This window comes from Podarcis pityusensis (assembly GCF_964106645.2).
Source record: "Podarcis pityusensis genome assembly, chromosome: 12".
Taxonomy (NCBI): domain Eukaryota; kingdom Metazoa; phylum Chordata; class Lepidosauria; order Squamata; family Lacertidae; genus Podarcis; species Podarcis pityusensis.
Window position 1 is genome coordinate 24,338,783 of NC_138037.1, and position 21,208 is coordinate 24,359,990.

The window sequence follows — 21,208 nt, forward strand, 5'->3', positions numbered from 1 at the left end:
TAGGAGAAGCCTATCACTTTGAACAGGGGTAGATACAACAACATTAAACTGAAAAATCCTGTGCCAGCATCCTCCTCCTGCCTGTCCTAGAGATGATGTGTAAAAAATGAGGCATATAATTGTGGCAGCTCTTTGGCATTAGAGTTCACCTCTTTGCATCTATAAAAACAGGTTCTCGTGACTGCTGCTCCCCTAACCCCTGCTAGCTGATTTATACTGGTGAGTGTGGAATCTCTTATGCATTAAGAGCTTTCAATGTTGTTTTCTTTTTGACCAATATGGCATGGAAAACTGGCTTTGGATTCCATCAGGCAATCTGAATTTTTTAAAAAAATTATGTTACTTCTGTTTGAAAAACATACCAGTGTTTCTTTGGCAAATGTAGGATTTTTTAGCAGAACATGGTCCATCCTTCCAGTTTCCTGCCTGCTTTTCAGGCTCCTTCATCATAAAAACACAGCCTTCCTAAGGAATAAAAATATAACAAAGGAACAAGTAACACAAGAGCCACCTATAACATGTAGGGTTTGATTATTTTGTAACATATTATGCTTTTCTACTACTTAAACTGGATGAAAATATTAATCTATACTTTTTTGAGCCAAGTTTGTAGATTATCATTTCTCACTTCTTATAATGTCCTGTTGAACCCAGCCCAGAAACAAGCTCTACCACTTAATGACTCCGCAATCACCTCTGTGATTCCAGGTCAGCGATGGTGTGAGGTTCACACCAAAACCTGACTAAACAGACAGTGCAAGTTTGACAGCAACAGGTATCCTATCTCTGAACCCTACTTCTGAGAAGGAATCTGTAACTGATGCATGCTGATGTTTTCAGGAAGTGGGGTAGGGTAGCAGGGCCAGCTATAAAACTGCTTAGGTGAAACCTAGCTGTTGCTGGTGCAACACCTTTTCAGACTGGCTCCTTGACTTGAGACACCTATGCTTCTTACCTGAATGAACAACTCTCCTTGTTTTCTCATCAGCTCTGCTCTACTAGCAACTCCTCTGACTCACCAGGAAACAGGGAGTCTTTCAGTTTCAGTGTTGGCAGGAATAGTACACAGTGAGTACCCCAACCAGTAAGATACATTTCCACACAAGCGGTATATTCAGTTAGTGCTAAGGTGAATGTTCCATCAGCACAAGTATTTCTTCTTGTGCAATAGAACCTTCTACCCGTCTCCTTCCTCCATGTGCTTCCTACATCAGTTGATGGGGTTCCCCAGTGCTCTGGAGTAGATTTGGGGATGGCATAGTGAGATGAGATGGGGGAAATCCTCCTTTTTTTGCTAGAACTGATCCTTGCCAGCCAAAATGTAGTTGAATATTGTGCTATGACGATGAATCAGAGATAATGTGAATTACTATATGTCTAAGAGTAAGGTGCCCAGAAGGGCACTGCCTGAAAACTGGTCTGTAAAAAGAGTAGTAGTAATTGTAGAGTTTTTAAGTAGTGGTAGGGAACTGGACCTGGTCAGCAGACACTTTGAAGCCCTGACAATCAGCTGATGATTACAACTTCAAAGTGCTGCTTGGGACTCTTTGCAAGCCCTTAGCAAATAAAATAAGAACTATTCATTCTCTGTGCACAACATGTACATTTATAACAAATTCTGAGGAAAGTCTATGGCTGGCACTAAAAATGAACAAACTAGGAGCCAGATGAAGATTTGATGGGAGAGTGGTACATAAAATGGGTTTTCTGAATAAGTAGTCTCACTGCAGGATGCAGTACAGAAGACTTTTTTTATTTTGGGGGTGGGGGAACCTTTGCAGGCAGTACTTACACTCCAAAAAAGTGGAAAACCTTTGGCCCAGTTTAAATAGTGGACTCCACTTCCATCTGTCCACAGAAATGTGTGCGCCGAATGAATATCATTCAGTCCAATCCAAGCATCAGTTGAAGCACTTTTTAAATGTATCGTGAGGAATGCTGAATAAAAACAAAAGACAGGTTTCACAGTAAAAGATTCGACAAACACATCCCCTTAACCTATAAGTGAACCAAGATTCCAAGTTGTTCACATCTATTCTGGCCATGTAATTAAAGCATTTTATGACCAAGTATATTGCTGAGAGGTGTATGGGGTGTTACAGGGTGGATAGTACCTCTGGTGGGGGGCATGTCGTGCTCCATCTGGGATAGTTTGTCCCACCTTTGGTCCCCACCCTGCCCTCAGCTCTCACCTGTGGCTCCTGGAAGCTTTCAGCATGCAACAGCAGCCACACCCTGGCAATGGCCAGGTGAGGGTAACTGATGAATCTCAAACCCTCAATGAATTAGGCCATTGGTTGTCAACCTGTGTGCCATGGCATGCTGAGGAGACTTGAGGATCATCCAAGGGAGCTGCAGGGGGCCCATCCTTTAATTAACTTGCAGCCCATTATCTTCCTGCATCTCTCTCTCTCTCTCCTCTGTGGCCATCCTTCCTTGAGTCCTCCTCCTCCTGGATGCCTCCCAGTCATTTCCCAGATTCCTAGTTTCTGTGCGCTCCCCCCCCCCCCCCCCGGTTCTCCATTTCTGGCGTGCCAATTTGGTGCAAGGAGGAGATTCCCTGGTGGCTGCCTTTGTCTATTGCTAAAATGCAGGCAACTGGGGGGGGGGTTATACTACAGTGACGTTGGAGGGGAAGGTTTTACTCAGGAATAAATCTGCACTTTGGAGAGCCTGTCCAAGTGCATGAAGGGGCTGCCAATGTGGGAGGAGGGATGGCGGTTGAGATCTCTCCAGCAAGGGAGGCAAGGAGGCAGTGAAAAGTAGCTTGCATGCCTGAGTCATCAGGCAGTGTAGGCAGCAGCCTATAGGCCCTACACCTTTTAGGGGCCTCATGACAACAAATCAAAATAATATTGATTTGATCTTGAAAGAAAATTACAATCAAGCTTTCTTAGTTTAATGTTATCCCACTATATCACGCACATGAGGGCCCCCCTGAGATTTTGACTGCCTAGGGGCCTCCACTGGGTTTAACGTGGGACTGTGTGCCATTTGCAAAAACGGGGTTGTTTCCATCCAAGCTCGCAAGTAAATCCCAAAAGAGTTCAATGGGGCTTCCTCCCAAGTAAAATGTTCATGAATTGGGGACCCGAATGGCTAAAGTCATATGTGTATGTAAGGAAGGAGGGAACTCTGTGCACTGCAGCAACACTGCCCTGGTTTCCAGCTCCTCCAAGTCACAAGCAGTTAGTCAAGTTACCTGAGTGGCAAGGGCAGGAGCCACATTGTAGCAGTTCCTCTGGCATGAGGAGAAGTTGAGCAGGAGGTCTTGGACTTCTAAAACTTTAAGTCCATAACAGCAATATGTTTTAAAAGAACTGACCTTGAAAAGCTTTGCTTGTTATAGAAGCCAAGTTTCCTCCTTGTTTTTTACAAGCAGTTCGTGCATCAGACCAATTTTTTCTGTCTTCCTCATTAAACCCAAACAGTTGGAAGCACTGGGGGAAAGAATACAAACTCAAAACTCTCATCAATCATGATATGGTTAATGAAATCAACAATCATGAAATGGTACTGGAGTAGCAGACATGGATTATTTAATGACTTCAGAGAGGAATCAGAAATCTGAGATTTGTTGACTAGGGTTATCATAGAGTGGAGGATGGAGCAGAGGTGCCTACCTGCTGCAGGTTGGGGGAGAGACTCCCTGGCAACTACATCTATATCTGCTGATAGCTCTACAAGTGTAGTTTTACCGCTGATAGGAGTTTACAAAGGAGTGATTGAATAACATATTCTTTTACTTTTTAATTGTATGCTTTTTGTAATATACAGCCCACTCACAACTTGCGCTGAGGTTACGTTCTGAGGTTTGTTCAAACCCCACAATTGTGTATAGTCAGAATATTTTGGAACAGCCCACACACCTTTTGGAAGCTTTGCACTGAATGGGCCTTGCCCCCTTTGCAGGGCAGAGAGCTTTTAAGCTTTCCACCTTGTGTGCATTTAATTTCTCTGATCGCAGCTGACCAGCCACCAAATGTGTGAGGCTGCCATCATGCAAGTTGACTGTAATATTCATTGTAAGCTCTGTAAAGAGCCCTTGCATAGAACTGTGGACACAGAGAGCAATCTCTGCATTGTCATAAGCTCATTGTATGCACTATAATAACTGAGAAGGGACAATATACCAGTTATATTTGCAGTCACTTTCTTAGTTACCTTGTTATTAAAAAAAAGCCAGCCATCAGCACAGCCCCCAACAGGTACAGGCATTGTGGGAGCAACAGTTGAATGGACAGAACTGTTATGCCTTTCACAGATGAATTTATTAGCAGTACCACAATTTGTATCATACCATAAACCTGAAAGAGGAATGATGTCTTGATCAGTAATATTAAATCACTCCCAAGTGAAAAAGCACACAGAGACCTTCAAGTATATATTGCAAATGAAAGATTGGTAACAACAAAGAGCAGCCACCACTTTTCTGAAAATAGAGCTTGTGAGAGACACCATACTGTTCCTACATTCTGTGGTATATGTCAATCATTCCAATCTGCGGTCTGCAAGCACATGATACAGAAGCCATGCTGAAATTATGTGGGTTAAGCCTCAAAGAGAGCCTGTCCATGAACTCTGTGTTGTTTTAAGTTCCATATTGGATGGAAGGGGGATTATGTATACAGGAAGTCCTTGTTTTGCACAGGGGTTACATTCCGGACCCCTGCAGGTGTTTGTGGAATGTGCATAAGCCTGCTCTGTCCCATTCCCCCTCTTTTCATGACATCTTTAGGACATTTGGGGGCTACTTCTGGGTGCAGTGCTGTGCATGCGTGCATAATTGCACGTCATTCAGACACGCCTAAAACGGTTGTCGCCTGTAAATGTAATACGCAATTATCAGTGTTTTTTTTCTGGCACTCAATGGTACACAGTATTGGCACACACCCCCCCCCCCAATCTAGCGTGGCCTCCAGCCACGAGGCCCAGTCAGCATCTCTCTTACACAGCATTTTCCTTTCTGTCTCAAAAAACCTTGTGCTTCTTGCTGCTGCTGGTCTCCAGCCTTGGAGTCCATGGGACTGCAATCTCATAGTCTAGTCAAGAGGGTTGTGGGCATTTCCTGGGACTCTTTGCCACTGAGGTGGTAGCAAAAGCAGCTACTCAGGGCCGAGGCTGGTGTGAAAGGAACAATGAGGATGCCGAGCAGCCATGGCAACTGTCACTAATGCAGGAGGGCAAAGCTTGGGAGTGGAGGAGGCCCAAAGCCTGCAGGGCCAGTGAGTGGGTGCATCACTGTGTCATACAGTGGCTGAAGCATCCCATTCCCTCTTATGTAATGGCAGTGACTATCCCCAGCTAGGAGCTCCCACTGCTCCACCTACCCTGAGGCTATTTCTTCCCTTTGTGAGTCATCCCTGTCTTCTCTGCATTGGCTCTGTCTCCGCATTAGGTGACAGGAGAGAGGGAGGCTTCAGGTGTGTTAGTAACACTGAGAGGTTTCTTTATCCTTCAGCACAATCTCTTTCAGCTCTCTGGCCCAAGAAGGGTACTTCATGGTGAGTACCAGCACCTTTTTTTCTAGAAAAAAGGCACTGGCAATTATCCAGAATATAAACTGCTTAAAGTCCCAGAGTTAGTAAAGTAGCATATATAAAAGTCCACGTGGCAGTTCCCAAAATCTCTCTTACTGTATAAACTTGTCCACATGATAAATATATAGTGTCTTTTAAAATATTTTAATATCCTGTCATATTCAAAAGAAGACAATTAAAGAGCTGTAAAACAATTGATTTCCACTCCCATTTAATGTATATTTATGGATGGAATAGTCACTGTAACTACAGATTCAATATGTGATAGGTATTTATTGTCAAGTTTGCAGATTCTTATGACCCCCCCCCAAATGATAAACTTTTATTTTACTTGCCTGTGATAGCCTTCATAGCAACACATGTTTCATCATCATTTCCAGAGTTGGGTTCACCAGGTGCCCAGGACGCATAGGTCACTGGAGTTTGATCCAACCAGCTATAGAAAATAGTAAGAGAAAACGGGACAGAATAATGTAATTTGCCCTTCATTTACATTGCATACTTTTACAAAAGAAATATTGGGGGGCAGGGTTGTGGGGAGTTAGCAAAGGGAACACCAGGCTGATAAACTATTTAGCAAAACTGAGCATTTAACAATATTAATTTACAATGATAAAGAATATTATTTACACTGTTATTTCATTCTTATTTGTACTGTTTTATTGTTGTTAGCCGCCCTGAGCCCAGCTTCGGCTGGGGAGGGCAGGATATAAATAAAAATTATTATTATTATTTATTATTATCACCACCAGGCTTTGCATCTCTTGGTGGCACTGTATATATCTAGCATTACTTTTTCTCCTTTTACCTTTAGAGGGACTTTCTTTAAAATGCAGGGTCTCATGATTTGCCGCCATAGCAATTTCTAAGGCTAAATATGGAAACACAAGAACCTGCTCACTGAGCTCCTTTGTCTTCTCGTCTTCTTAAGAGTGGTCATGTGCCCCATTTTAAAGTGAACAGTCCTTTATCTGACAGGCTTTTAGGGGACAATCTTTTATTTGAAGATCTGTCCACTATAAAGCTGGTTTAAAGAACCCCAGGTCTCCTGGTCATTCTCTTCCCTCAGCATGGTGAGATGTATTGAAAATATAATGAAATTATAGCAATTATTTATAAATTCATACATACAATTATAAAACATCCCAAACAGGACTTATGCAAATCAGTGCCTTCTTTTGTTCCCTGCCCCTGCTTTTTGGTAATGCAGTTCCTCTTTTCTTTATGATGTCTAAGTGGCCTCTCTATGTCTTTCCAGGATTGCACCTTTCTGACTCACTCTGACCTCAGCCATGGCCTAGCCCTATAAAAATAAAAATAAAATACCTATGACTGGCAGGTAGAAGTAAGGGGCCTGTCAGTTACTGGGGCTGTTTATTTTAATTAGAGGAAAATGATATGCCTGTATTTTATAGGTAGAATGTAATATTTATATTTGAAAAATGATTAAATTGGTTCTTCTTATACATAAAAGCCTCCTTTCGTGGCTGTAATCTTCAAGCCTGAGGGGAGGCAGTAGTGAGGAAGATCTGAAAAAAGCTTGTTGGTGGGGGAGCAAGGGGCAGCTTGCCTTTGCACTGCTTCTTTGCCAACTCAAATGGAATGGGGGGGGAGTATACCAGGTGTGGAGAAGTATGACAACAATGAACTCTCAGCTCTCTCCATGAGGCAAGGTGAAGCCATTTGCCTCAGGTGGCAGATCTGACCCATGTCCCACTCCCATCATTATGCAGCTGCCAGCCCCACTGGGGCTTCACCTGTGCCACTGCCACCACAGCACTGTTGCTCATGCTACTGCCACTGCACCCTCTCTGCCGCTCTTGCATTATAATGCAGATGCAGGCAAGGGTGCAGCTGCTGTGTCAGGACTGGCAGCAGCATGGGCACAACAGCAGGGGCAGGGAGGGTGTGGGAAGGCAGCTTAGATCTGTGGGGGGTGCTATCGTGGGGGTGGTGTTGGGGTGTTTTGCCTACAATGACAGAATATCTTGGGCTGGGCCTGGTTTTCAGTCTCTTGCACTAGAGTCATAAAAGGCCATCAGTATTAGAGGGAGGATGTCATGGGAGAGGGAGAGTATCAGTGCTGCAATGTTCAGAGCATGGCTAGGAACAGAGCAGAAGGGAGCAATTAACTAGGAACACGCCACATCCAAGCTACATACAATAGCCATAGAAGTCAGGCAGATAGAGTGGTGCCCTCTTCCTCAACACATGAAGAAAGAGGGTGGTGCCCCCAAAAGCTTTGGAGGAAACGGCATAATAAGTGAGAAGTTCCATGCAAATGAAAGTGACAAGGGTGTGATGCCAGCCTGGTGAATTGTAACATTGTACTTTTAGATTGTTGTAACCTATCCTGTGACCTTATGGTTAAGGATGGGTAAAACACGTTAATAATAATAACAAGGCCAACAAGAACTAGAATGCATAATTCTGGGTCTGATAGAGCCAGGGGCAAGTCAGAGTAGAACAGTGGAAGGAATAGAGGGAAATACAACTTGCAAAGCTAAGAAAGGTAGGTCAAGTGATTAGAATGGCTACTGTGATCTTTGAGCAAAGGACCCACCAGTTAAGAATTAGCCTGTGGCTCTGTAGACCCTTTGTAAAGTCTACTTTAACAGAGCTAAAATAGTGAAACAACTAAATTGGCTGAACTACAATATCCAAATCCCTGTTGGGCTCTCACTGACATAGCAGAAGGAAAGGTGGTATAGGACTTTTATTCTCTATCCTTTTCCGGCTACTCCCCAAACTATTTCACTTTTATTGGAGACATAAGTTTTACTACCTTGTGGGGGCATGCTGGGGGCTAAGTGCTGGATCCTTAGGATCAAAGCCTTCCCCTGGTATGTCCCTTGCATGTATGCATTCATTCTAACACTGGGCTTTGATGTCAACAGAGCAAGGGCTGTGAAAGTTTCTGAGGTAGCACAGAGGAGGTAACTGACAGTCAGTTTTCCTCTCCAAGGTCAGTCTTCCCTATCCACCATCCCTAGACACCATTACAGGAACCATAGGACTGCAGAGTCAATCTATATATCTGGGAGATTAATTGAATCAGTTTAGAGAAAAATGGTGAATATAACATCCTTCTATCCAGATTATTTAACATTAACCTAGATATTATCTAAGAAACTTAGTATGATTTACATTTTTTAAAAAAGTTGTTGACTTACCCAAACTCTCCATCAAGACCCACAGTTAAACCAATGTAAAGGTCACCAGAGTGAGTTCCATAATAGTTGTTCTATAACATACAAAGGAAAAATGGGGAGTAAATGTAACAATAAAGTAATCAGATATATTTACAAATCAGCCAATACGAAAAGAGACTTGTAATTATAAACATAACATGTTTGTACTTTATTAAAACACAAATAAAGCTTTCAGTTAAAAGAAATTAAAGCCTGTCAGCTAAAATTAGAGAAAACAAGGAAGTTATTTATTATGGATTAATAAACTGATGTACCCGTAATAAGACCATTGGTACTTAACGTGAAAAGGATTTTGGGGTCAATGTAAGAATGGGCATTTAGCTCCCTCTAGCAGTCGCAGGCAAACTGCAAACTGGAAAAAAAATATTCAAATTCCTCCCTCAGTTTGTGAGAGGCAATAGACAACTTGGGAGGAAGATTTCTTAAGTGCTGAACTAGGAACTGAGAAATCAAGGTCCAAATCTCCACAGTCATGAAGTTACCTGGGTGACCTTGGGACAGCCACTGCCCAAGTTGTTGTGGGGATTAAATGTAGAAACCAAGAGTCCACCTTTTGCTCCTTGGAAAAAACCCCAGAGGAAAAGCAGTCTGACTTTGTTTTCTTTTGTTTGGTTGCTTCCTTTAATAAAGAAGGGAGAGGGAGAAAACTGATCTGCCTTTCCTCTGCTGTGGGAGAGGGACAATGAAGGGAGGGGGGGAAAGAGTGGTGCTTCAACTGGCTCCGGAGTCCCTCATAAAAACCAGACAGAAGCCAAGCTGTCATAGAGAGATAAAACATAACAGAAGAGTGTAGTGGGGCTGTTGCAGGTTGCAAGTTGGGGGAATGTATGTGAGGGAATATATGTACGTATATATAAAATAAAAAATCTTTAACAACAAGGGAAAGCAACACACTACAGTAACACAAACAAGGAGATACAGAAATAATACAAGCCTATAGTGAAGATGTAGAGAGTCAAGAACAGACTGCTTTCCTGAGGCAAAATTGAAGAAAAAAACCAATCTGGATTGTGCTCTAACCTATCTTGTATATACATTTTTTTGTCTGATGGCGAAGAGTCTCTCTGTTTTCTTTTGCTGTCATGTGTCTGGCTTCTCTTTCCCTTCTTTGGCTTGTCTCAATATAAAACTGGCTTTCAATGAGGGAACAGTTTGGATTACAGTACTTCTTTCCAGCTTGCAATTTTGACTGCAACTGCTAGAGGGACCTAAATACCCATCCTTGACATCAGCTCAAGAGAACAGATGGTTTACTGAAGATTTTTAATTATATGTGGTATAAATTACAGTGCAGCTTATGCCACCTGCTTTCATGTCATAATGCTGCCCATTTCACTTCACTCTTCCACTTAGTGAGTTGCACTTCTTTGTCTTCTAAATGAAGAGATGGGGAAGGAAAATTAAACAATCAATGAAAAAGAACTAGAAGAGGGAAAGGATAAGATGGATCCATAAAGAGGGTTTCATAATGGATCTAGACAGAGCTTTTTTTCAGCTGGAACTCACCGGAACTCAGTTCCGGCACCTCTCAGGTGGGCACCATTGCCATTATAAGAGAACAAGGGAGGCGTTCATGGTGAGTTCCATTCCTGTTTTTCTAGAAAAATAGTGCTGGATGTAGAGAAAAGCAGGGAGGTAGGTTGGGGAGGTGAAGGCAGAGGGTGAAACCCTGAGTGATAAGCCCACTATGCTTTCATTATAGGCCCCTGATAATCTGTAGAGAAGCTCTTCTTCCCAAACATTTTGTTTGTGTATTTCCATCATGTTTCTTTGAAAATTGTATATTGCTGGATAGAATATTGAACTTTGCTGGCATGAAAATTAAATGCTTAGGCACGAAAATACATTTTGACCTATTGCTCTGCATCAGGCCTAGATCTGTGATGATTATTTGGGTGAATGGATCACCCCCCCCCCCCCAATTCTCACTTCTTTGTCAGTGTTTTACACTTCAGTTGAAGTACATGACCACATGTATAAGATTAAGGTTCTGGTGACCCTATCCAGAAGAAAATGTTTAGCAGGCATCAAAATAGCCACAACCCATCATTCATCTGGTTCTTTTTTAAAAAAAAACCCAAGCTGTACTTCATTAGGAAAACATATGTTCCAAATATTTCTTACGTATTTCCACAAAAACTTTCTTTCAGTTTCACTTTCAATGACAGTAAGATCTCCACCATGCTTCTTGCACAATGCTCGTGCTCTTTCTGCAGATGCACTTGTATTACTGACATAGTACTCATGTTCCTCATACAAAATCCAGCCATTATCAATTATTTTGAATGAATAGTCTGCAAAAGAAGACCTATTTTTATTTATCTTATTTAAAGCAGTTCTTAAATACCCTTCACCAAATGATTCCAGAGAGTTATACAAAAATATGCATAACGATAATTCACGCAATCAGTGCTATAACTAAGAAACTTTAATGATATTAATGGGGATCTCCCCTCCTCTACATTAGACAATCATGCACATCAGTTCAGTTTGAAACACACAATCAACACCACCCATGCATTTCTTATTGCTGGTTCACACTGTAAAATTAATTTAAAAACAAAGCAGTTTAGTTACCATGATACTATATTTTATATATAAAATGAGCACCTATTTATTTATTTTATTTTTATTTATTGAATTTATATATTTCCCCAAACCCACAGGTCTCAGGGCAGTTCACAAAATAAAATCAGAATATAAAACCACAAAACATATAATCAAAATGAAAACAACAACCCAATAACACACACCCCCAAACACATTTTAGAAGGGCATAGGATGTCAATCACATCAACCAAAGGCCTGGTTAAAAATGAATGTTTTTGCCTGGTGCCTAAAGATATATAATGAAGGAGCCAAGCAAACTTCCCTGGGGAGAGCATTCCACAGAAGGGGAGCCACTGCAGAGAAGGCCCGTTCTTGTGTTGCCACCCTCTGGACCTCTCGAGGAGGAGGCACACAAAGAAGGGGCTCACAATTTGATCTCAGGGCTCGAGTAGGTTCATATGGAAAGAGGCAGTCCTTGAGGTATTGTGGTCCTGAGCCGTTTAAGCTTTATAGGTTAAAACCAGCACTTGGAATTGGGCCCAGTAACAAATTGGTAGCCCGTGCTTTGGGGGGCAGGGTGCTTGAGAGTTTGGTGGTAATTCATCTGCAGTCTTGAAGGAACTGGTTAACAGGACCTATTTCTGTCTGGATTCAGGTCTAGATCTGGAACAGCCATAGTTTCCCTGACAGCCCCCTGACAGATGACCTTATTTGGGAGAGGAACAGAGAGAGTGTGACCCCATTAGTCTTGCATTGAAGGTGCAACAAACCTTCAGGCAAGCAGCCAGCTAGAGAGCCTCTCTTGAGGCCCCCCAAAAGTCTGCTGGAGTGTGCTGGCAAGTGGCTAATCGGCGTACCTCAAGCTTTCAAAGTCACAGTGGAGGAATGGTGAGAAGAAAGGGGGTGGGGTGATCCTGCATTCCAAAACTGCAGTGTTTCTACTCTAGACAATTCGGGTGACAAAGGGACATGAACTAAGCAGATTATGGGGGAGGAGAAGCAGGAAGGGAAGTTATAAGGATATAAGGTACAGCAGTCAAGGAAACCTTACGCTTAGGAGCATAGGAAGCTACTTTATACCTCCAGCTAGCTCAGTTTTGTCGACACTGGCTAGGAGACTTTGTAAGGAATCTTTTCCAATCCAACCTGGAGATGCTGATGGTTACTTCAACACTGAAAGGATGTGCTTTACCGATGAGCTAAAAAGCATCCCTTCTAGAGGTGAATCTTAACAAGTTCAGCAAGCCCATACCAAGGAGAATTTACTGACAGAACTTTCAATGACTGAAGAAAACAGCTGGAACAATCCTGCCCCCACCTTCCCCAACACTACTTAGGACCTACGTGTCCCGAGAGAAGGCAGAAATTTGGGTGCCCAGACTATGGAGCACACTTCTCTTTCGCTCCTGAGAGAATCATCCTTGGCCTGAGAGAGCTGTTAAGGCAGACCCACCCCCACCTTCTATGGTGCAGCTTTAAAAAGACCAATGTGACCTGAGGGAAGGCAGAATCACCCAACATACCAAAATCATTGCTTGGTTCAGGTTTCAACGGTACGCCTGAAAAACCAAAGACAAATTAATTATAATGGATTATAGTATCATTTGTATCATATGTTATTTCATATAGCAAGCAGGAGTTCATAAAAATGAACGTAAAGTTTTATTTATAGCATTCCACATTTCTACATCTCTGTGGAAACACAGGTAAAACCTAATGTGAAAGAACAATCAATAGCTCTGTACTCACAATAGCCTCAATGGCCTAATTTCTTGTTCTTATTGAAATGGAATAGAGGCGACTCAGAACGTATGCTGGGGTTATGTTCCGGGGATAGCACCTAGAGCCCAGACCATGTATGGTCAAAACATATTGGGTTCAATGGCAGGGGCAAGACGGGGCTTGCCAAAGTATTTTTTTCTAGCCATCCACCCCCTTTTGCAAAGCAGATAGATTAAATGTGGATAATTTGTGAGTGACCTGTGCTTCACATCTCAGACTGTCATAATCTGAACTCTGCAACATTCATAGCAAAGGTTGAATGCATTTCTCGTTATTTTCCCCTCCTCTCAAAAAGGCATGCATCTTAAAAAGCCAGGCTTCAGCAGTGCAGCAAATGAAGGCCTTGTTGGCTTTGTTTAATGGACCGGTAGTAAATGAAAAGGAATCTTACCTCTTTTAATTTGGCAAACCCAACTGAGAAAACTGTCACAGTGGAAAGGGATCCAACGATTCCAATTCTGTCCTATTCCTCCACATTTTGCATCTGGTTCATAGAAAAACCAAGGGCTCCTCATTTCAAAGTTTAGCTGCAGTAGAAACAAACTTTTCTTATTCTTATTTTTTTTTAAATTCGTTCGTGGCAACATACCAAAAAGGAGACAGACTTACAATAGCAGTTTTAGAATGATTTGTACCCATGTGAACATCTACATATATAGAAAGAAATGGGTTGCCATTTCCTTATTAATACTGTGTGGGTGCAGGCTAACATTACTCTTATACCTAAAGAGGGACAAGAGTTGACCTTAATAAAAAATTATTGACCAATCTCATTCCTGAATAATGACTATAAATTATTTCAAATGATTTTGTTAGGAAATTTTTAAAAAATTCTATAAGACTTAATATACACCATGACCAAAGCAGATTTTTACCTATCAGACAATTAAGAGACAATGTCAGAAATGTGTTGGAGTATTTGAGCTGTCATAATGAGAAGCAAGCTGCACTGATTTTTTTGCATGCAGAATTTTTACGTGAAAGAGTAACTGAACTTGAGGATTTGAAGATGGAAAAAATATTGTTTTTAGAGAAGATAGAATTGTTAGATTTTAAGGAATGAATACTATACTTAGCTGCAAGATAGAGATCAAGAAGTCCTTTTATTCTTTTTTATCTTTCTCTGAACATTTCTCTCTCTTTCTCCTCTCTTGCTTTCTGTTTCTTTAGGTTTTCCCTTTTTTGTCTTTTCTTCATTCTGCCTATGTTCTTTTTTAGATTAAGTGGCTGTTTTATATCAGTAAATTATAAAATGATACTTTGTAATGGGCATGTATTTTTGTATATCAATAAGTAATTTCAAGCAAATCTTGTAGACTGCATACAAGTAATATGTTTAAAGACTTCATTGCTGGGTATTTCAATTACTAAAGGTTTTAAAACGCTGCTATGTGATCTGTCCAATGTAAATATGAGAACAAGAGGGTGTGTACGCCAAGCTTAAAGACATTTTTTGTAAAACTAATAATAACTTTGCTATCAATACATCAGCATTGCCCTTTTACTTACATTAGATCCATCACTCCAAGTAAATCCTTTATCAGGATCCACATTATTCAAACCAATCCAATAATTGTCATTGGAACACCTAAAATATATAAAAAAATAGTGATACAGAGTCTAGAAAAATTCAACAAAGGAATGGATTTCATAAATCTGATACTCTGGTTTCTCTTCAGATCGTATAAATCTTTTGCCTAAGGATTTCAAACATCTGAGTTTTTAAATTTGCATTCACTACTTTTATATTCTCTAGAAAAATATTATACATGTGTATCATCAGTTCATTCATTTAAAGCTTGTTACATTATCAAATTTCTGGAACAGGTGTGCCATTCTGAGCAGGAAGGATTAAAAACAAACAAACTCACATCTCTTCTAGAATCTTCTGTTCTTCTTCACTGTGAATAGAAATGAGTTCTCCTCCAACTGCTCTACAAAACTCTCGTGCTTCAAACCAAGATTTCTTATTACTTTTGTTTTTCGTATAGGCCTAATGCATAAAACATAATTAAACACTGATAATAAGCACCAGCTTTTAATACATAACACTCCCTCCCTCTAAATATTGCTAATTTCCTTCTTTGTTTGCACCCAGGATTCATAGCCTGATAACCTTTTGAATTCAGACTCCAATTTCATATTCTGCATCAGATTCTACTACTTTTGCTCTTGACCACTAACCAGTACCAGGCCAGTACCCTGTTCTGTCTTTATTACATACCAACAATTTATTCATGTTATAGAAAAGAAAGGAGCTTTAAAGTGTGAGCTTCATTCATTCTGCTACAACTAGAGATATGTGACAAGGGCTGTCCCATAACATTTTGGCACCTAAGGCAATCATGAAATAGTATCCCTCTCCCCACCAGGGATACTGCCACCTGAGGTGGTTGCCTCACTTTGCCTCATGGGTGGGCCAGTCCTGTGTGTGAATCATCCCTAGGATAAATCTGGTGAGCATTCCTTGTGAAATTCCTACTTGCTCTTTCTTTCTTTTCCTGAAGACAAATAACATATTTCTATGCTAGTTGTAATATAAAATGTGGGACTATCAAATAATCTCTTTCAGAGTATGGTTTGCATGAGTTCCCATTTCACAGATAAGGAAAGCAGCTAAGGGCAAGGCAGACATAGCATAACTGAATGTATTTACACCAGAAGAGTTCAACCTTTTGGAGTCCACGGCTCCCTTGACCAACAACATTGTTTCTGTGGCACCTCTGTGGGGCTTAGAAACACAGTTGTGTCACCCCTTGCCTATAGCACTGGCATCCTCTCAACCTTTTTCGGACACCCTTCCTTGTGGAGTGTTCCTTCAGCCTCCTCTTCCCTCGGAAGTCCTCTGGGAACCTGCTGCCGCCGCCCCTGGTCTCTGAACTACCCCACCCCAAAGAGAGGTGCCTCCTTACACTGTGCCAAGGGGCCTGGCCTTAGCGACCTGACGGAGACTGGCCAAAGGTGAATGTGAGGCCAGCACCTTACCTTACTTATGCACACTTGTTAGAAAATAATGCTAGGTGGCTTTACTGCCATACCTTAGAAGAGCATCTACAGTACGTATGTTGGGCTGCCATACGTCTGGGGGGAATTTCCAAAAGGTGGCACTTTGTTCTGGATCTTGAAATATGGCATCCCTAACAGTATGATCAACACCAGTTTGCTGAACCTTTTTTAAAGATTCTGTCACTGTCAGGATACAAAAGATCTGGATAGCTATGCAGCCTTCATTGAGAATTAGTTGCACTGTTTTTGTTGTAAGCCTCATTTAATTATTATTATTATTAAGGTAACTGAATATTTCAAACTCATTTCAAAAAGTAAATTTGAAGGATCCCCTCCCAATCCCAATTCACAAGGAAAATTATCTTAAAATTATCTGAAAGATGTGTAGAATTTTTCTCCAGTTCCTCAGGCTGTAGTGTCACAAATTTTAAGATTCAACAGAATATACAACAAACATTTTTGGTTGGTTTGAATTTGGTTGGTTTGTGCTCTACTTAACAGGTGACAAAAGTTGCAAAACACCATCAATAATATTCCTTCTGGATAATGACTCCATAAATATAATCCAGAATTATCTAATTAAGCCAGCACAGCTGCAAATCTCTGGGCCCTGGGTACCCTTTCCTCTCCTTCCCTTAAGCCCAGAGCTGTTTTACTGGGCTACTGTCAATGTGGAATTATCTTTCACAGGCCAGTTTGAAACTGATCTTATTGAACAATTTTAGGTTAATGTTGAAAAATAGGAGACCAGAATTATGAATGGTCACACAAAATATGAGAGCCGCAACAAAAAGGATCAGTAAAACAGAAATAAATATGCAGCTACAATATGTTAAACCACCAACAGAAAAATTCTGAGCCCAGAATTGAATGAGATTCACAGCATTTCCACACAAAAATCTAAGCTTTCTTCATATCAGTAGTAGTATAAATAGGGCAGCCAAGGAAGGGGGAGTCATTTTGTTGCTAAACAGTGGGGAGGCAGAAATCCATTCTGATCTACAGCAGAAATCTATTCTGATCTACAGCAAACCAGCTAAAGATCAATTTTGAAGTTGACATTTCAAATAAACTAAAGTTCAAAACATTGAACTAAACTACACAATAAAATGAATCACAATTAAAAAAATCCATTGAACATTTATATTTAAACTAAAACCACACTCTCAGATGGCTTGCATGTCTACCTTTGCCTTGCTATTTAAGCAAACAAGAACTTAGACACAAGAAACGCTATACCTACCTTAAAGCACACATTTCTAGTACTGCTTGGACGCCATCCTACTGGGCACGGCTGCAGAGGAGTTGGTTTGGGGGCAGGAGTTGTTGTCACATCTTCAGCCCATTGTTTGCAGATGAAGGTTGCCTTCTCCTCACAGTTCACAACATCCCACAATCCAGCTGCAGTCCCAGTTCTCATGGCAACACAGCCAGAATGTTGCCCTTTTGGAGATACAATCGCCAGTCCAATTGAGTATCTGTTCATATGTGTAAAACTACTACTAATAATGACAATGTAGAAGCCCCTTGTGAAATATTACTCCAGTTAGGCTTCAGGAAGTACCTACCAGGCATTTCTGAATTCCAGTGGGTGAACAGAGCACTGTCTCCACTGGTCCAGATAAATGTCCCTGGTTGCTGTACATCTGAAAGACCGATCCAGAGATATTTTTCAGAATGAAGCCCAACTAGGCTAGTCAGGTAGGCTTGTTCATACCTGCAAAAAAAATAAGTAATAAGTGCATTAAAAGTGAGTGCTTCTTTTTTAAAAAAGAAGTTAATTTTCAGGACATAGTGGAGTTGATGTGCATTTATTATTATTATTATTATTATTATTATTATTATTATTCTTCCCAGGGTATAGTTAAGGTGGTATCACTCTGTATATCAGAGAAGACATAGAAGCCAACACGCTGGAAAACCATGAAGGGTTAGACTCCACCACAGAGTCGTTTTGTAGGTAACAATACTAAGCCTGATGAGTAATTTAGTACAGGGGATATGCTATTGTCCTCCTGCTAAAAGTGCTCAGGGAGATCTTCAGATGGAGACTGAGATCAAGGAGGCATTCTAAAGAGGGAATGCTAGAAAAATAGGTGGCTTCAACACTCTCACAGATTGGGTGCATGTGTGTTCTAATCACAACAAAGAGGTAAATGTTCTAGATATCCTCAGTGACTGTGACCGAGGGCAGCTGGTCACGGAACTAACCAGAGGGATCTCAGCCCCGACTTAGGCTGCTTACACACCATATATAGAAAACAATGCTCTTAATAAAACTGAGAAGTATAGTTTACCCTTCACAGAGCTACAATTCCAAGCACACTTAATAAACTACAGTTCCCAGGATTCTTGGGAGTGGGGGGAGATGTACTTGAAATGTATGGTGTGTAGATAGCTTTAATCTTAGGTGGTGGCCAGAACCTGCTGCAAGATGTAAACATTATTGAACCAACTGGGGAAAGTGACCAGAATGCTATCAAAAGTAAAAGGTTAAAACAACAACACACAGCCATGCCTTCAGGTCAATTTTTACTGAGGAATACATCTACATTTTGTGTCTACCAGCATCATCTACAGGTCTGTCAAAAGTCTGACAAAAGAATTACAAGTGCATCCAGAGTAGGTAACTGAGGCACATGATTCTCTGTTCAGACTACACACATATAAAACAGCAAAATACATATATACAGGAAATCATCAATGGGTTTAGAAGATATATTAGAAAACATGCACCCATCTGAGATAGAAAAATCATTTGAGATAGAAAAATCATTTGAGATAGAAAAATCATTCAAGCTAAGCGTCTTGTATTCATAAGGACAACCAGTAAATCCCTGACGAGCAAATTGAGATTCATGATCAAGGAAATCAGTAAGGCCACAGATTGCAAATCTAATAGGAAGTTCACAAGAAATGCTGAGCAGATCGTTCAAGAAAGTACCTTAGTCACAGACTGTGGTTCAACTCTTAATATGTATTATGTGGCCAAAGAATTAGGCCTCTAACAATTGTAACCATTGTACTTTTCACCCACATAACACTCATAAGCTTGTATCCAATGTTCATTCTATTTAGTGTAGACACATAAAAAATAATGAACGTGGCTGACTTAGGTCCATTAATGTCAACAGGTCTAGTCTGAGTGACATTTAGATGGACACAAGCAAGAGTAAGAAAGCTGTGCATAAATTTTAAAAATAAAACTAATTGAGCAGATAGCCATAACAAAATCATCTTTTTTCTTTCATGGCCAGGAAGTGGGGAAAGTGGAGTGAAGAATGCCCTCTGAATATCAAGACCAATTATTTTTCAGTTGGAATATTGAGAAATATAGCTATTTTGTAGTTTATCAATATTTAAAATGCTCGTTTCTTCATTCTTGATCTAAGGAAATTCTTTTTCATACCTGTTCTCCACAGAAGTTAAAGATCCCTTATTTGTTTCACAGAACATTTTTGCTTCTGAAAATGTTAGAGATGTTTGTCCAATTAAATAACAATAGATACCGTGCCTTTTCCAGCCCTGTTGATATAAAAGAACCAACAACCACATTACTACAATATTAGGTTGGAGACAATGAGGTTTTTCAAATTACGCTGCTGAATATGTACTAAAATGGGAATCTCTGTCCATCATGAGGCGCCACAGAAGTTGCACAGAAATGTCCTATATGTTGCCTGGGTCAGTAATGTCACCCTCTGAAATGATGCAAGAGTCTTTATCCCAGCATAATAATTAATGCTTATTATTATTAATTATTAGATTTATATACTGCCCTTGATCATAAGGTATCAGGGCAGTTCACAGTACTTTGACCATTTGACAATTCCTTTTTGAGCCCAGACTATCAATATAACATCTAAAGCAGATTATGGGGAATAGTCTGGTGTAAAGCAGATGAGTCTGATTTCTTCTGGTTCTGGAGTAAAACATACAAGACTGTCTTAAACAGAGTCAGAATGTAATCTCCTTCAGTATTGTCTACTCTGAATAGCAGCAGGTCTTCAGTATTACCAACTTCCCTTTTCACTGGAAATGTCAGGGATTGAATCTGAGGCCTTCAGCAAATGTTTGCCACTGAGTTGCATCACCAGCAATTTTGCCCATCTCTATTATATTTTGCTCTTTGGGAAAACACAGTTGTGTGAAATTAAAAAACAAACAAACAGAGCAATCCTGCTAGCTAAGGAATAAATTTGAATCTAAACATTGAAATGCATAAATTGCTGAATGGATGATGAAGACCTTCCAATGTATACTTGTACTTTTCTCTGAATCAGGAAATGTTCCATGTATTCAACGAAGAATTCCCAAATTCAAAAATCTGAATCCAATAAAGGAATTACATTGCCCCTGTGAGCACATACCTCCATGAGCACATCAGAGCTCTATCACATTTATTAGCTATAATACAGAACTAGATTCCAAGGGAAACTGATTAAAGTGACCCACCTAGCCCAGCATCCTGTTCTCACAATAGTCAACCAGATGCCTCTAGGAAACCTGAAAATGAGAGCTGAGTACAAGAGTATTCTTCCCTCCGGCAGATCCCAGCAACTAGAATTCAGGAATTCCCGTAATTTTATCTATTAATTTTCCCTCTGCTTGTGCCCCCTACAGGAGTCCCTAATTGATGGATCTGAGCAAGCCATCATGTCCACACTCTTATGGTCACAAGTTGCTGCTGAGAAATTTCAACTATTAATTAGCTTTAAAACCCTGGTAGAGAACATAAATGATAGACATATATGTGCATTTAACTTTTTAAACCACTTCAGACTTACTCTCTGGCAATTTGAATCAGCAATTTCAGGTTCTTCAGGAAGAACTCCTGAAGGTTTTCTTTTACAGATGTAACCAAGTTCCACTTCACAGAAATAATCTGCCCAGTATCCACCCTGGATGAAGAAACATAAATATTGGTGAAAGATGATTCACTATCTTTACATTTTCTCATTTTCTTGATGCTTGGTTTCTTCCTTGATATCTACAACCAAAACTAATGAACTATTCTACTGAGAAATACTGTGCTTGTTAATGATAAACAAAACAGGGTTTCTGGTTGCAAGAAATGGTCGCATTCAAACATAAGTGGTCATCTTAATTCGAAAACTT

General features: G+C 40.5%; 1 protein-coding gene across 3 annotated transcripts in view; it reads right to left on the bottom strand.

Moving 5' to 3' along the window:
* Positions 1–21,208, bottom strand: part of LOC308459247 (macrophage mannose receptor 1-like) — a 47,611-nt gene that overhangs the window by 13,855 nt on the left and 12,548 nt on the right. For 2 of the 3 annotated variants that reach the window (XM_080974380.1, XM_080974378.1), the window contains exons 9-23: positions 20,878–20,991; positions 19,500–19,615; positions 17,659–17,807; positions 17,334–17,533; positions 14,956–15,077; positions 14,594–14,672; positions 13,476–13,611; positions 12,826–12,861; positions 10,877–11,046; positions 8,714–8,784; positions 5,876–5,976; positions 4,165–4,307; positions 3,326–3,440; positions 1,789–1,938; positions 363–461 (exon numbers count right to left, since the gene is read on the bottom strand). In XM_080974380.1, coding sequence (XP_080830506.1) covers positions 363–461; positions 1,789–1,938; positions 3,326–3,440; positions 4,165–4,307; positions 5,876–5,976; positions 8,714–8,784; positions 10,877–11,046; positions 12,826–12,861; positions 13,476–13,611; positions 14,594–14,672; positions 14,956–15,077; positions 17,334–17,533; positions 17,659–17,807; positions 19,500–19,615; positions 20,878–20,991 — 1,801 coding nt within the window. Of the gene's footprint in view, positions 1–362; positions 466–1,788; positions 1,939–3,325; positions 3,441–4,164; positions 4,308–5,875; positions 5,977–8,713; positions 8,785–10,876; positions 11,047–12,825; positions 12,862–13,475; positions 13,612–14,593; positions 14,673–14,955; positions 15,078–17,333; positions 17,534–17,658; positions 17,808–19,499; positions 19,616–20,877; positions 20,992–21,208 lie in introns of all 3 variants that reach the window. The other variant, XM_080974379.1, reaches the window with a different exon arrangement.